Source organism: Benincasa hispida, chromosome 9, assembly GCF_009727055.1.
Source record: "Benincasa hispida cultivar B227 chromosome 9, ASM972705v1, whole genome shotgun sequence".
Taxonomy (NCBI): Eukaryota; Viridiplantae; Streptophyta; class Magnoliopsida; order Cucurbitales; family Cucurbitaceae; genus Benincasa; species Benincasa hispida.
The window spans coordinates 62,518,941-62,536,865 of NC_052357.1; the positions used below are offsets into that span (position 1 = coordinate 62,518,941).

General features: G+C 32.1%; 1 protein-coding gene across 1 annotated transcript; it reads right to left on the reverse strand.

Moving 5' to 3' along the window:
* Positions 1–737: 737 nt before the first annotated feature.
* On the reverse strand, positions 738–5,986 carry LOC120087288 (uncharacterized vacuolar membrane protein YML018C). The gene is made up of 8 exons (XM_039044235.1): positions 5,771–5,986; positions 4,617–5,003; positions 3,707–3,924; positions 3,228–3,295; positions 3,044–3,145; positions 2,392–2,509; positions 2,169–2,304; positions 738–1,108 (listed from the first exon to the last, which is right to left on the reverse strand). The coding sequence occupies exons 1-8, from the start codon at positions 5,849–5,851 to the stop codon at positions 1,046–1,048; spliced, it is 1,173 nt and encodes a 390-aa protein (XP_038900163.1). The 5' UTR covers positions 5,852–5,986; the 3' UTR covers positions 738–1,045.
* Positions 5,987–17,925: the final 11,939 nt, after the last annotated feature.

Genomic DNA, 17,925 nt, shown 5'->3' on the forward strand with positions numbered 1-17,925 from the left:
AAATATATTATATAAGTTCAAATTATATCAAATTAATTATAAATTAATAAATAATCGTAAGGGCATTCTTGAAACATTATGTAAATTTAAGATATTTTCGATTAGAAATCCTACGAAACTAACACAGTGATCAAAATATTTTCAAATATCTGCAAAAATATTCCTACAAAATAAACATGGTAATCTAAAGATGCTGAACATTTATAATTTTTAATATCTATAATTTTAGACATTTAAGATTCCAATTATCTACATTTCAAGAAATAAACAGTCCCTTAACGAGTTTTTTCAATAGGCATATTTTAAACTATAAATATTAAATCAATTATATAAATAAAGTTCAAGACACTAGATTGCATTATTTATTTATTGTAACATGGTAAAATTTAGCAACTAATATGTTATTTCAATTTTTCAATCAGGTGTACTAACCACATTATGATTCAAAAGCTTTCCCAAATTCTAAGTAATTGCTTGGATTAGGATTTAGAACAACTAGCACTCGTTTTTATTACCTTTCAAGACCATCTTATATCATTTTCTTGTTTGCAAATTTTGGAAACACATGCCTTTGTTATTTTGTCAATCTTTTCCATTTTTACCAAATGCCTCTACACATTTTTTTTATTTGTAAAATAGAAAAAAGATTACATATGAAACTTGAAATTAGAAACAATAATGTTAGCTAACCTAAATAAAACTCAAACAAATTTAGGCATGTCTTTGACATAAAAATATAGACAATTAATTACTTAAATTTTCATTTAAACAAAAGAAGCATTCTTATTACATAAGGGCTCAATATCCAAATAAAACCCAAACGAACCAGACTTTCAGTTTAATTTACACAACCACTGGTAAAACACAAGTAGAATCCAATCATCTATGGTTTATGCAAATGGAATTTTCTTTACTCAAAATTGCAGATTTTACAGGTTTTCATCAGAATTTACATTGCAATTCAATTGATGGAGAGAAAATATCCTCATGAAAGAATTTTACTTTGCCTTGTTAAGAATGCCAAAATGAAGACTATCATCAAATGCTACAACCCCAGCTTCTTTGAGAACCAGTCTGAAAGATTGGCAATTACAAATCCTGCAAACACCTGCAAACCAAAAGTATACAATTACCCATCTCCACGAGATGTTGATTCTAGATATCGATACAAAAAAGACTAAATCCCTACTATTCGAAGATTTGATTGTAACAATTATTTTAGTTCACGTGATTTGTGTATTTTTCCAAATTCCAAACTCCAATTAACAAAGTAACAATATTGTGACTTGATTGCAAAGGTTTCCTTTGAGTTTGTTGTGTTAGAACAGATGTCACGAAGGGTTGTTGTGTCATGGAGAAACCACTGTCCTAAAAACAATTACGGTGTGATCTCGATGCTAATCACTTATGCCAGTTGCTCCCAAGGTTAATGCAACCTCCAAATTCAGATGTGCACTCGTCGGAAAATAGACTAGAACAAGTGAGAAGATTGTTCAAAACAGAAGAAGAATTTTTGGGGAAATAGAAGATGGAAATCGAGTTTGTTGTGTGGTCAAAATCCGAACGGACTGTTAACGGACAGAAACCAACTGACATAACCAATGGACAGAAACCCAAAATAATAATAAACAGCCAAAAAAATAATAATAAACAGATTTAATAATAATTTTATTATAAAAAATTAAAAAGATAAAGTAATAAAAATTTAGTTCTTTTTCGCACAAGCATGATTATCCGAACCCGCCCGTGATAAATAGATTTAATAATAATTTTATTAAAAAAAAGTTAAAAAGTTAAGTGATAAAAATTTAGTTCTTTTTCGTGCAAGCCCGGTTACCCGAACCCACCCGTCCGACCGGACGGTGGCGGCAGCACGCGTGTGATGAAAGGGTTATACTTCCACCATCAACACACTTTGGATTCTCAACTAAAATATCTTGGTATTTATACCCTCTAGGCAATTCTAAATCTATCCACATGGGACAAAACTTCCCACTCTTCTTAACTTTTCCTATGGGCCTAAGCCCCAAAATCATTTCCAACATGTTGCGGTGGTTTTTCCCTGTATACTATCAGTAATAAAGATATCATGACATCACTCAAATACAGCCATTCTATAGAACTCGAAGCAGTTCAACATTTACAGCTGCTAGTCTATTGGTAGTTACCTGAGTAGAGCCAAGCATGTAAACCGCTGAGTAGTGACGGCCATGGATAAACATGTCAGCCAACATTGCAAGCGGGATGGTGAGCGACATGCCCAACGTTGCCACTAGTGGCGTAGTCCACACAACACAGAGTGCCCTGGGTACAAAAGAAAAGGTTCAGTGTAAGGAGGAATTGTTACAAGTGAATAGAGCACTTTGGTAGGCTTAACTCAATTTGGCATACCAGAAGTAATCGGAAAGTACGCTTCCAATAAATCCGTTAGCGAGAACTACCTCTTCCGTCCTAAGAGAGTGAGGAATCGAAAACTTTGGTTCTATTCCCAAGGCTGTCAATGGCCAAACTGAAACAAAATTGAAAAAAGAAAAAAGAAATGAACGAAGGAGAGCCTCAATTGAACACAATGTCTCAAATCAGATTGCTTTAATGTTTCAAAGATGCAATGCTTGACCCAATAGGGTAATATATGTTTTTCATTAATTTTTAAAGACGTATCTTTCACACAGAGACCACCTGTTTATATAAGAACTTTTCTGCCGAGATAACAGTCAAAGACAGGATTAACTAATTAAAGACTAGACAAAATTAACCGGCCTGCCAACTACCAGCAGAAAACAAACTTAGTATCACCCAACATAGGATGCACAAGGCCACCAACCGTGCATCTAGGCAAAATGTATCATATAAAATACAAAACGTCTCTACAAAGACTAAATCTCAATCTCATGAGCCATTATTTAAAGAATGCTAAAGGAATCTTTCCAAATCCAATTCTTCCATCTTATGTAGCATTGTGAAAGAAGTTAGCAATGAGAACATGATATAAACTTATCCATTCTGTTTACTGGATTGCAAGAATATCAATGACCTTGCTTACCTAGCCACCAAAGTGTAACAAGTGTGAACAGACCAATGTATCCAAACAATTTTTGCACATCAACCCTCTCTCCTTCTTCACCAGCGAACTTTTTGAGAAGCACTACAGGAGAAATGAAAAAACTAGTCAAATCAATAGTTATACACCGATCTGAAAAATAGCAAGAAGTATACACATGTATTACCAGTAAATAGCCCATATGACACAGCTGAGAGTAAACCAAAAAGATCCCCAATGAGGGAGTGTTCATTACTGCACCAAAAAATTGGCTATCAGGGATGACAAAAATTCCTTACATAGCAGGCTAACACATTCATTACAAATGAGATATCCAGAGTAATCGAATACAGGCAGTAGCTTGACCCCACTACCAAGTTTCTTTAAGCAAAAAAAATTATTATAGGTAAGATTTGTGTGTTTAACAATGGTAATGAGAATGGATTAATTTCTTTGGTAAAAGCATACAAAATTTTTAATGCTCCTGTTTTACCAATGATTTCTCATGCAACATAAAAAATATAAAGGTTACTATATATAATTTGCCACCCCAGCTTGACTAACAAAATGTAGATATTATATCAATAGCATAGCTATATATTTTCCAGTGAAGAGCAATTTTGAGTGATGAGACAAAATTACATGAAAGAAAGATTGGATACATACTCAGAAGCAGTTAGTTGAGACTCATCAGAAGCCCAAGTTTTACCAAGAGTTGTCATCACAACACCAGCCATACTAACAAAGACAGCAACGACTTTAACCATATTTAATGAATCTTGGCCAAGGGCAGCACCAATGAACAGAGTAAAAAGTCCAGAAGTAGAGGATAAAACTGTTGTACTGGCAACACTTGTCCGTGCAAGTGCAGCATTTGATAGATACTGCAAAAGTAGAGAGTGTTAGGAACTGCCAGGGAGGGTTCCTAGAGATCTATGAACTACAAATGTGTGATGACAGAGATTTATACATAAATTTGAGATTTCCCAATTAAGATTCCAACTACATAATCCAACTTTCCTCAAACCATACAACTAGTCAGTACAATCTTCATATTTTGAACCATGCTAGCTAAGAGAACAAAGCAACTCCATATGAAATCATTTACTCAAAACCCAAATATGATACCAAAGTGAGCATATCTCGGTCCCATTCAAACTTCACAAAATGCTATATGAATTAAGCACCAACAAACTTGATTATCTTTGTCGGAGACCAAGATCTTGACCTCATATTTCTAGAATGGGATTGATAACATTTCATTTGTGGGGAGAAAAGTTTAACTAGCAAATTTGACACCCAACAATTAGGAGTTCTCACAAAAATTAAAAAGATATGCCAATGTTCATGAAAAAACACTTGAAATCCTACCATGCACATGATTGAGATTTTTTTAAAAAAAAAATCAAATATGCTTGAGAAGTTTTTTAATCGACTAAAACGCTTCAAACACCTTCATTCACATAAATTTTTCTTTTTTAAAAAAGATCAATAGTATGTTTAGGGTCCCAACCATTCAATTGGACAAAAGTTCAGTGAACCAAATAAAAAGAATTAAAGATGTGTGTTAACTTGCCTCGGTTACAAACCAGATGGGCGCAATGTAAAATCCATATGCAGCAATTTCCTTGTTAGTAAGCTCTTTCTCTTGTTTCAATATATATGGATCATCTTTGTTCCTAGAAACAAGGGGGCTTTCTTCAGTATGAGTTGAAATATCAGCATCACTGTCTTTTCTAGTGAAATTCCCCTGAAGTTCCACATCCAAGTTTGTCTCCGCTCCATTGTGTTTTAGAGCACAAGTCTCACTGAAGCTTTCTGCATTTTTACCACTTTTAGAAGAGTGGCGTTTTACCAAATTACAAAACCAATCCTTAAGGAATGCTATTGGGAGGTAAACTACCATGAGAGAAGCTCCGAGATATGTTATAGCAAAAGGCTGCTTATAAGCAGTAAATATGTCCTGCAATGAAAGAGAAGCAAAAAATAAGAAAACAAACAAAAAGTAAAGCCTTGATCCTAGCCAGCAAACATGCAGATTAGTGCATAATAACAAAAGTTGAACAAATTTTAGAAACATTGAACGACTCCATGTCTTCTAAACAAATGTCACTATGGAAATACTAGTGAATTATCAGTAGGGTACAAAAACACTGATGAACTATTTAAAACAACCATATAAGATTGCTCCTTAAAAAACAATAAGTCCACCGACAATAAGTTATCAGCTTAGATTGGATGGCCTAGCAGAGAATATCAAGACCTGTGTAGTGTCTTAATTCCTGGCTCTCTAAAACAGGTCAACAAATCTCTGAAAACACGTCCAAGACTCTTAGCTACACGAAACTAGTTTCACTGACTAAGATAATTCTTACCTAGCAACCAAAATCCCAAGACTCCCAGCTCAAATTCAATAAAAAATTCTAAAGTCAAAATAGAGTGAAGGAAAAACCCAAACCCAGAAACAAACCATTCTGCAAACAAAGCTCTAAATACTTCAAGAAACACAGAATTCCAAAAGAAAATGCAGAACTCCAAGCTAAGAAACCAAATAGCACCTACATTTCAGCAAGCATATACAAATACACAAATAAAACCTACTCACCATTACAAAATCCCCACTACCCAACAAGCTCCTAAAAGAGGAAGTTCACAAAGAATACAGCTGCAAACAACTCAAGATCTTAAACCTTTAAGTCGAGTACAAAAACAAAAAGAACGAATACAAACCTGGGTCACTTCGGCTGAGGTTACCCATATAATAACAACAGTCACTATGAGGAACAAACCAGCCTTATACCTCCAACCCATCACGAAAAACACAAAACCCAGATAGAAAAATCACAGAATTCGAAAAGGGATCGACGTTCTTCTTGCAGATCTCGGAGGTTGCTTCAAATTCAGTGATGGGCAATGGGAAAACGTAAAAAAAAAAAAAAAAAAAAAAAATAATAAAGAGATCTAGAACTTGGAAAAGGAAAAAAAAAAAAAAGAAAAAACAACAACAACAACAAAAAGGGATCTAGGAGAGGGGAAAGTGAATGGGTTGGTGAGATAGAACAATGGGGACCTGAAGATTGGTGTTGGTTCAGGCAGTAATAGGTAGATTGTTAAAGAAGAGAAACGCAGAAAGATGAATTTAAGTTATCGGTGGTTACTTCCCGTCTATCCCTCTCTTCTCTTTGCTCGCTCCTTCGCCGTCCTTCCAACCCGTCCCGTTCTTTAATTGCAATTTCGTCAGCACCAAAAAACCGATGATCATTGAATTCCGCGTTTCTCGCTCTTCGTCCTTTTTTCTTTATTTGGTATTTAAATATAAATCTAAAGCATATATTTCTCTTATAAATAAAAAAAATCTAAAAAATATTTAGACATTGTAAAAAAGTATTAAAAGTATTTGTATTTTATTGTTTTATATATATTAAATTGTAAATATTTTTAAAATATTTTTATATTTAAAAGACCTCTTATTATTATCTCAGTTTAATTTTTCTGGTGTAATAAATATTCGGTTGTGTGTAATAGCTTTCAATTTAACGTCAACCTCTTTAGTTTTTACACGGTTTTTAATATTTTTTTTCTATACCCAAAGTTTATGAATCTAATAAATATAATTTGATGTTAAATTAAGAAAAAATATAAATTTACAAACTATATATTATATATATATATTTACAGTTCAACAAGTAGGAGTAGAGATATTTGAAATCTCAATACAACGTGTTTTGACTAATTGATTTTACCAATTAAAATTAGTAATTCAAACGTGTTTTTCTTTAAGATTTTTTGAAAACTTTTTTTTTAAGTTTAAACAATAAGTTAGGACAGAAATCCAAGCCTTAATTTTTGTTTTGAGAATTTTTGTTAAAATAATTTTTGTTATAACTATTAAACTAATAATAACACCACTTTATAATGTATTAATTAAATATTTCTTTAGAGGAAGTTATTAACTAGTTAAAACTATATTTCAAATTTTCGAATAATAAATTTATTCTGTAAACTTTTAGTTGTATGGTTTTTTAATATTGTTATATATATATATATATATATATATATATGTATTTCAATCCCTTTTTTTTTTTTACGCTGACTTTGAAAAATAAAAGAAGTTTTTAATTTTTTGAAATTTAATTTGAAAAAATCTTTTTAAGAAAATTAACTGACATATTAAATAAATGAAAGAAAAATAAATATTATTGTTATGCGTATAAAATTATAAGTGAAGTCGCTATCAAATGGAATATCAATAGTTTTCAGTTTATTAAGAAAAATGATAATTGTGATCACAATTGACAAAAGGAAGAAAAAAAGAGACATTTTTTCACCACTTAACCTTTTTTAAAAAATTTGGAGACCTTGTCTGTCAACTTGTTGAAATCGAGTATTCTGAAGTCGATTCGAAAAATAAAGACTCTCATTGTCATCTCATAACTTTGTTCAACTAAAAAAATACGTTTAAAATAAAAAAATTAAATTGACGTAATTTGTATAAGACGTATACTATGACCACGAAGTTAAAATTTAAAAAATTTCACCTTTAAACTATTGTAAATAAAATATATATATATATATATGTATGTATATATCATTTTTATATTCCTACACTTTAAGAGTTATGTCAATATAAATTGATTTTTTTTTATAATATGTAAAGTGGAAGTCAGTTCAATTATGCTCATACCAGCATAAATAATCAAGAAAAGTACTTTTAAATATTTATGTGGCCTCCTTTACATTATTTTCTTTTAGTCCTTTTATCTCAATACCATGAGGATTGGCAAACCAAAAAATATATTTTAGGGGCTAACTAGTAATATAATATGGAAATCCCATCCATTTTTAATTACAGAGCACCAAACATACATTACCCTCACCTAAGAATTGACTGTGTGATAGACTCGTAAAAGAATAAGTGATAATCCAAGGGTCAATGAATTTTCAAATTCGATTTTAATATTAATATACTCACCTAATTTTGCATTCTTTAGAAATATTTAAATTAAAATTATCAATTACAATAATTTACAAGTGGACCAGAACATTCCAACTAATTTTGTACTATATAACTGAATTTATGATTTAACCATAATATTCTAATTAAATAAATCTTAGAAAGTTAGGGTAGTTTGCAAATAATGTAGCATGATTAAGTTAACAACTCTATTATAACTCATCTAAAAATATATACACACACATATATTAGGCTTTTTTTTTTTAATTCAACAATATAGAATAATATGATCTGAAGATATGATCTCTTGGATAAAAATACATACTTTAACTAAATAATGCTTGTATCGGTCATTAATTCAAGTCCACGAATAACTATCACATAATAAAAATAATTAGGTTAAGATGTAGAATATTGACTGGACCATTAAGTGCTAACGTGGATAGTAATCATACTTGATGACCTATGAAATGGTTTCACGGGATTTAGCCAATTGTGTCTTAATTGTATTTGATTACTTGAAAAGTCAATTACAAAATTAACTTTAAGAAAAGTTAAGAAGATGTAAAATAGGTTAAGCATTTAAAAGATCTTTTTTTGCTCATCTTCCTCCAAAGGCTTTTCTTTAGGGAGTGTTTGGCCCACCAACTTCATAAGGTGGTGTTAAACAACGTAGGCCATGTTTACCAATCTATAATTAAAAAATGATGTAATTGTAATGGAATTTCATTGATGGGTCGATCATAATGGGTCTCAATCGCAAACATAATTGGATTGCTTTTGATCACCTTTACTTAGGCTTTTTGCAAATGTTATTTGATTACGACTGAGGTTGTTTACTTTGCATTGTTTGGTATCATTGTCTTCTTACACTATCGTTTAGGAACAATCGATGACGGGATTTGTAACGATAACAGTAATGGTGACATATTCATAATTATCTTACTATAACAGTAATAGTATATGTAACAATAATAGTATTTGGGAGCGAAAATTGGAAAATCGTTTAAAAGTATCTGAAAAAACAAGGGGGCCTCACGTAATTTTCAAATGTAATTTGAATTAATCATCCTCAACTACGCAATTAGATTGCATTTGTTGAATATGAATTTGGCTGTGGGCTCCATATATCATTACGATTACAAAACACATGTAAACAACAACAAACATAATTAAATGGAACACGCTTTTTAGATCACCGTTAATAGATTATGTTTTCAGGGAAATAACCATGACTTAAACTTCAATAGCAAACACTATTGAAGTTTGCACATTTATCGAGGAACTACATCTTCCCTTCTTTCTCTATTGCGCATATTTATCAAGAAACTCCATCTTACAACTCTGCACCCAAATAAAGACTTTCTAACTTAAACATATTAACTCCAGACTTCATAATTCAACTTAGTGCCTCAATCACCCCCTAAAATGTAAGGATATATCGATTGTTGTCACTTCCCAATCATGGGTTGAAGTGTTGGGATGTATGCCCTAAAGCCTTGTAGTTAATAAGTTATTTGAAATAATGGTTGATTACTTTATATATACAATTATCCATTAAGGAAAGATCCAAGATTATTTTATGTAACTTGAATAGTATGTGATAGACATACAGGTAGATCATGTTTAAGTAGGTAGATTATGTATAAGTAGTGACCTAAATGGTTTGTAGTATATGGATAAAGTTGGATGTCTTATCCTAGTGACACCATGGATTCAACCCATTTTATAAATGTTATAAGAGTTATAAGCGTTATAAACGACTTGATCTAAATCACTCATGTGGAGACATGTCATTGGGGATATCCTGTACAAAGAGTTTATATAAGACCAGACCACGAAATGATTAATCTCTCTTTATAACACTGTTGACTGAAGAGATCAACATTTCATAGGATGAACATAGGTAACTTGACCTCAATCCTGAGTAAGTTATGAACTCTTATCTACGAGGGAAATCCTTTGATCTGTATGGATGAGAATGGCCCAAGTCGGCGACTCAATAAACCTACCATTTTGGAGATTTATCTAAGTAAAGAGTTATGAATAAAGCTACACAAGATGGAATTCGCTCCTTCTCATATTTAGGGTAAGTAGATGAATTAATCCTTTAAGGGTTGATTCCAGGTCTTGAACAATGAGGTCTCACCCTCCCACTAACCCGAAAGGGATTTGGTTTTATAGTTGAACTACAAATAGATTGTTCATTAGAAGGGTTAGTGGTACTTAAGGAGTAAGAGGTAATTATAGGGATAAAATGGTAATTTGACCCAGTTGTAGTTACAAACAATTCGTAAATAGTTGACTTACTGATAATTGGCTATATCTATGGACACATAAATATTCTATAGTGCAAAGAATGCAGTTGTGGATCTTTAGTCTAGTGACCTATTATTAATTAATGTTGATTAACTTAATCAAAGAGTTTAATTAATTAATCTCGAATCATTGGAGCTTCTAATTTGTAGATACATTAGGTCCCCTGCTAGCTCACTAAGGATGAAACAAGGAATATTTAGTTTTGGAAGAATTTTAATTGTTCGAATTATAAAGGAATTTAAGTTAATTGTATATGGTCCAATTAAGTTAGTTGTATATGATACAATTAAATAATGTATATAGATACATTATATTATAAAGTAAATTTTGAATGAGATTCATATTATAACTATAGGTTAAATTTCATACGAATGTGATTCATATTAAAATTATATGTTAAATCTAATATAATTATATTCATATCAAAAACTATAGTATATGGGAGGAAAATACATTTGAATATGGTTCAAATGTAACATTAATTAAATATATGATATTTGTTTAATTAATATTAATTAATAAGATTGATTAATATTTATTTTATTTTATTTAAATATAGAAGTGTTTTCAAGAAGAAGAAGAAGAAGAAGAAATTGTTCTCCTTGTTCTCTGAATTTCATTTTGGTGGAAATTGGTATATATAAAACTGAATATATTAGCAAACTAATTACACCTCAATTACTAGAAACAATACACTCAATGTATAATATTCAAACTCAAACAAAAGTCGGATGGTGTAACAAGGCTTAGGTATGAAAATAACCAAAGACTTGAAATAACTTATAAAACTGAATATATTAGCAAACTGATTACACCTCAATTACTAGAAACAATACAATCAATTATAATATTCAAACTCAAACGAAAGTCAGATGGTGTAGCAAGGCTTAGGTATGAAAATAACCAAAGACTTGAAATAACTTCAAAACCTTTGGAGACTCAAAAAGTAGTCAAGGCACACTTCTGGTAAGTGTTATCCTGAAGACAATTATTTGCTCTACACGGGTTGGAAGTAGACTATAGTGATCGTTTTAACAAGATACAACGACTAACTTCGGCAGAATTGCAACCTCGAACTACTCAGATCTGGAAGAACACTTGGATATTTTCTCTCAATTCAACTCAAGAACAAAAGAAAGAAAGAAAGAAAAGAGAGAACTCTTCAATTTGGAATGAGATGTAACAAATGAAAAATTATGTTGCTATTTATAGGTTAGCAACTTGATAACTCTTTAAATTACAAAATAAAGTAAAATAAATACAAAAATTGAAACATTTGTCGAATTTAACTCAATTGAGTTGTTATTTGACAAAAATCAAACAACTCATTCAAATTGAAAAAACTACAAATTTAACTTTCATACATATTAAATTTGTACATAAAACATCATTTTAGTTTGAAGTTTCAATTCAATTTGAAAGTTTCTAAACAATGAATTTAATATACACAATTAAATTCATTTTATATTTCAAATCTTCACAAAACTTTCACTTTCTTTCACTATATATTTCCAACAATCTCCCACATGAAGGAAAGTGAGAAAATTCAAACAAAATTGTTGAGAGCAAACAAACAAGTATGCATCAGGAGAGGTGTCTTCTGGATTTGAACCTTCCTCAGTGAATATCCATCAAATTTACTGAAGAAATAGTGAGACTAAGCTCTAGAACTATCCTTCTCATTAGTGAATTAAGACAATAGATATCACAACTCGTTTTGTATTTTTGAGTTCTATACGTTTGTATCCATTTTGGTAATGGAAAAAATCTTGAATTCATGAGAACGTTAGAGAAAATAAGCCATTTGAAAAGTTCTCATAGAAGTGACCCCACTTCTACTCTCATATAGGTAATATTGATTAAGAGCATCCTGTCATTACTCCTCTTGTAAAACAAGATATCAATATAACCTTAATATCAACAGATCACACATTCTAGAATATCATAGAAATGGGAAAAAACTATAAGTTTATTAGTGTGTCAACTATGAATTATCCAACTAGTTTGTCTATTGAACTTAGTGAAGGAAATCGAATCCGACATTTCTATGAGCAGCGGAAAAAAGATCATTCCAAATTACAACCATGTATGAACATTACACATTATAGTCATAAAACAAAACATACAGTTATGCAATTGTTACAGAAATTACAACATGATAACTACAAATGAACAAGGTGAAAGCTACAAACATTTGTAGACTCGTCTCCACGCTCCTTGCTCACGAACACTCGAACACAGCAACCTCAAACGCTCGAACAACACGACCGTTAACAACTGCACGAACACTTCGCACTCATCCTCTACGATCGTCTCGGTCACGAACTCCCAACAACACGAACTACCTCCACAAAACCTCGACGGTGTCGAGTTGAGTATGACACCACCAAGAAGGTTACCTTGGTATTCTCGGTGTAAGAATCTAGAGGTGGGCTTATGTGTGGACTTGGAATGAGGCAGATGAGGGAGGAATTAACAATCGTGTACACGATTGGGCAAGTGGGAGAAGACAGAAATCTATCGCATAGGTTGATGCCCAATCGTTTAGTTAAAGCTAAGCGATCGTTTAGCAAAAGCTAAGCGATCGTTTAGCTCACCGTTTAGCTCGGTGTTTGTCGCCTACAAAACACTACACGATCGTTTATTTTGCTCAAGTTGTCGCTTATTAAATATGTATTTACTTGACCAGCTTTCTTGAGATTCTTTTTTCGAGAGAGAAATCTCAAAACATTTTTCCCAAAAACTTACTAAAATTAGGAAAACAATTTTCCTTTTTATCTCACGGTTATCATGAATCACCAATAACCTCCCACTCAATTGGTTATTGGAGAAAAAGAATTAATTATCCAATAATTAATATAATTATAAATATAAATGATAACCAACTTATCATACTATATTTATAACCTATAGTTTTAATATTTCATCTCATGAAACATATAAACCATAGTTCTTTTTCTATTCCATGGTACTTAATGTAAATCTCATTTACATCAATCATCCACTAGATGTATCTCATATATCATACCGATTATATCATATATAATCAAAATACCTCTTGCCAATTTGAACATTTCAAATCAATACCAAGAACTGATCCTCAACTGAATCCATTGAGCTACTAAGGGGACCTTATGGACCTGTAGCTCGAAGCTCCAACGGTACGTGAATAAGTGACTAAACTCTTTAGTCATGGGATCCACCATCCGTTAACTGCCAGACACTCCACTAAAGACCGACAGCTGAACTCTCTTTACCACAGATATATTATGTGTCCATCTTAACCAATCAGACACAGATAGCTCGTAAGTACAGCTGAGCCAATAACCGTTATGCCCCTGTAGTTACATCTAACTCCTTAAGTACCACTAATCCCTCTAATGAACATAAGTCATAGTCCTACTATGACTGAGTCCTTTCTTCCAAAGAAAAGTTGTGGCCACTATGTTCAACCCCCAGAATCAACCCTTAAGGGAGCAATCTTTCTACTTATCCCTGCTCGGGAAAGGAGAGAATTCCATCTTGTGTATTGAGTTCCCAGCTCCCAGATCAAATAAGTCCTAAAAAAGGTGGGTATGTTGAGTTGGCAACCTAGCCACTCTCACCCATACTAATCAAAAGACCGCCCTCGAAGGCAGGAGTTCCCAAAACATTCAGGATTGAGGTCGTGTCACCTATGGTCATTTAGGTGAGATGTAAGTCTCTAGTATCAACGGCGCTATGTACAAAGTCTAGTCATCTCATGGTCTGGTCTTATACAAACTCTTTTTATAAGACCTAGGCTAACTGATCTTAATCTTGAGCTAACTATGAACTCCTGTTTATTCGGAATTATCCTTTGATCTACATAGGTAAGAGTAGTCTAACAACACTGCTCAATAAGCCTCCCATTTTGGGGATAAGACCGGATAGATAGCTGAGAACATAACTTTGCAATATGGAATTCACTCCTACCCGATTTAGGGTTAGCAGATAGGTTGTTCTCTTAAGTGCTGATGCATTATCTTGAACAACGGACCTCACCCTCTCATGAAAGAAAGGGACATGATTTATAAGTTGGACATAAATCAATTGTTCAATGGAGGATTAGTGGGAGCTTAAGGAGCGAGATGTATTTACAGGGGTAAAACAGTAATCTTTTAGCCAACTGTAAATATGAACGACCTATGAAGGATTGACTTACCGATTATGGTTAAAATGGACATAAATATATCTACAATGAGAAGAGTGCAACTATTGAGCTATAGTGAAATGTCTTGGTAGTTAATGAATAATGATTAATTCGGTTCAAAGAGTTTAAGCAATTAATTACAAATCGTTGGAGCTCACGATCTGTAGGTCCGTAAGGTCCCTCTATTAGCTCGTAATTTGGATTAGTAAATTGAGTGATCTAGATAAGATTTGAAATTAGGGTTTAGAATTTGAAATGTATAAATTCAATTAGGGTTTCTATTAATTGTATTCAATACAATTGAAATGATTAATGTTATCAAAAAATTTTTAAAAAAAAATTGGAGAATCAATTAATATTTAAATTATGATTTAAATATTAATTATATGAAATTAAATTCATTATAGTGAAGTCGATATTTTATTAATTTAATATTATTAACAAAATTAATTAAAATGTTTAATTAATTAGTTTTATTTAAAATTAATTAATTGAATTAATTTTTATAACACTAATAAACAAATAAATTAGTTTATTTGTAAATTGGTTTTAGAAATCAATTTTGAAAACAAAAATTTGAAAAAACCAACAAAATGAAAATTTCCAAAAGTTGGAAATCTCCACTATGGTGCAAGCACCTTATTCATCCAATTCCACTCAATCCATGAAGAAGGAGTTGGCCTTCATGTAAGCTTTGAGATTTCATGATGAAAGCTTTATAAATTAGAGTGTTGGGCTGAATGATTAGCCAAACATTCATAATTTCTACAAGAATTATGCAGAATTTGAAACCTTCTCCAAACTCTCTTCAGTCTTCATCAAAGCCAGCTCAATTTAGTGTTTCCACCATACAATCCTTGTAAGAGAACAGTAGAGAAGATCTTCATGGTGGTCTACTTGTAGATTGAAGCATCTTTACATGGAGCTCAGCTGGTTTTTTACGAGGTTTCATCAAATATATTGTGTTCAACAAACCCTTTTTTGTAATAGTTACTTTGAAGCATGTTTTCAACTCAAATTAAGTATAATTAGAGTGCTTATTGATTCGATTTTCTCCGCTACATGTTAATTTACTCTATCAAGAAATTACTCCCTTAAGAACTGATTCAGAAGCTTGAACAATATAGCGTTATACCCTCTTTTGGCCAGAAAGGGGTTAGGTTATAGTTGGATTATAACTTATTGTTCATTAGAGTGGTTAATGGTACTTAAGGAGTTAGATGTAACTATAGGGGCAAAAATGGTAATTTTGACTTAGCTATACTTACAAGAAATTTTTGAAGGGTCGATGCCCTGTTGATTGGTTATATCCAATGGACACAGAAATACACAACACACAAGTATAATTGTATAAAATTTTTCGTTATCCACAAAGAGAATCCTCTCTACTCTCCAAAACCCTTTTTCTCCTCTCCCTTTCCCAATAGTCGGATACCACCCATCCTTCTATTGAAAATCCTAGAGAATAACGAGGTTACATTTGTGGTAGTGTTCGAGATTGTTTAAGAAATCATTTGTGATCAAGATCGTTGGAGGAGCCGTTCATTGAAACCTAAAGAGGATTGTTTGTGAAGCTTGAGAATCTACAAAGGCAAGAATGATTCTATTTTTTTCCCTAGAACATGTTATATTACATGTTTATATTCTGTTTTAGTATAATGAATTTGTTTATGTAAAAATCGAATTGTAGGATGCAAGGCATACACAACACTTCTGCTACGGGATTCGATCCCTTCACTTATAATCTAAGAATTTGCCCATAAGGAATTTCTTAGTACCAACATCTTTTAGCTTGTACTTCTTGTCTAATGCCTCCAACAATAGTTTTGATGTATTGTAGGCATTGCGATAGACATTATGCAAAGTGTCCTCAAGACCATTAAGTATATAATTATGATACAAGAAGTCTGAATGCATCCATGCTTGCTTTGCAACTTATGTTTTAGAAGATACAACTTTTGGCGAGGTAATTGGGCAATCTTCCTTCAAAATATGAGCAAGATTCAGTGTGGTGAGATAGAAGATCATCTTCTGTTGTCATCTCTTGAAATTGTCTCCCTTGAACTTCTCTGGTATTTTAGCATGAGGTTTGACAATGGGCGATCCAATGATGGTAGAATTAGCGACATTAGTGAAGGAATTTGTAGCCGTCAATTCAAATATAATAATTGTCTTCAAATTGTTGGGAGAAATTGGTATATATAGAACTGATTACACCTCAATAACTAGAAACAATACACTCAATGTATAATATTCAAACACAAATGAAAGCCAGATTATGTAACAAGGCTTAGATATGTTTAAGTACTACAAATGATCTGATCCTGATCATTCATGTGGAGACATGTGAGCGGAGGTATCCTATACAAAGAGTTTGTATAAGATCAGACCACGAAATGATTAGTCTTTTTATATAACACCATTGATAATTGAGACTTACATTTCACTAGGATGACTATAGGTGACATGACCTGAATCCTGAGTGAGTTGGGAACTCTTGAATATGAGGGCAGTCCTTTGATTTGTATAGGTGAGAGTGGTCAGATTGCCAACTCAACAAGCCTACCATTTTGAGAATTCGTTTAATTGGGGAGCTGGGAACTCAGCTACACAAGACAAAATTCACTCATTCCCCGAAGCAGGGGTAAGTAGATAAATTGCTCCCTTAAAGGGCTAATTCCGGGTCTTGAACATAGTGACCACACCCTCTCTTGGGAAGAGAGGACTCAGTCATTGTAGGACTATGACTAATTGTTCATTAGAGAAATCAATGGTACTTAAGGAATTAGATGTAACTACAGGAGCAAAATGGTAAATTGGCCTAACTATATTTACAAGTGATTTGTGAAAGGTCATCGGACTGTTGATTGGTTATATAGACACAAAAATATATCTGTAGTGCGAAGAATGCAGTTGTTGGTCTTTAATGAAGTGATTGACAATTAACGGATGGTGGGTATCATGATTAAAGAGTTTAGTCAGTTATTCATGTACCATTGGAGTTTCAAGCTATAGGTCCATAAGGTCCCCTTAGTAGTTCAATGGGTTCAAGTTGAGAATCATATTTTGGGTTAGTTTGAAGTGTTCAAATTAACATGAGGGAATTTGATTATATATGATATAATTAAATTGATTCAATTATATGTGATATAATTGATATGATGTATTTGATACATTATTTGATTGGAGGAATTAATATAAATATGATTTATATTAACTACCATAAAATAGAAAAAGAATTATGGTTTATATGTTGCATATGATGCAATATTAAAACTATAGATTATAAATATAATATGATAAGTTGGTATTATATTTGTTTATAGTTTATTAATTATATGATAATTAATAATTTTTTTTTCTCTATAACCAACTTGAGTGGAAGATTATTTGTGGTTTTATGGTAATTGTAAGATAAAAGGAAAAATTGTTTTCCAAAGT

What these genes read in the sequence shown, in the direction of transcription:
- LOC120087288 (XM_039044235.1), bottom strand. Translation starts at nt 5,851, where the DNA reads ATGGGTTGGAGGTATAAGGCTGGTTTGTTCCTCATAGTGACTGTTGTT. An exon ending in TCTCAACTAACTGCTTCTGA is followed by an intron (nt 3,296 to 3,706) that starts GTATGTATCCAA and finishes TTTTTGGTGCAG; the next exon opens with TAATGAACACTCCCTCATTG. An exon ending in GTCATATGGGCTATTTACTG is followed by an intron (nt 3,146 to 3,227) that starts GTAATACATGTG and finishes TTTCTCCTGTAG; the next exon opens with TGCTTCTCAAAAAGTTCGCT.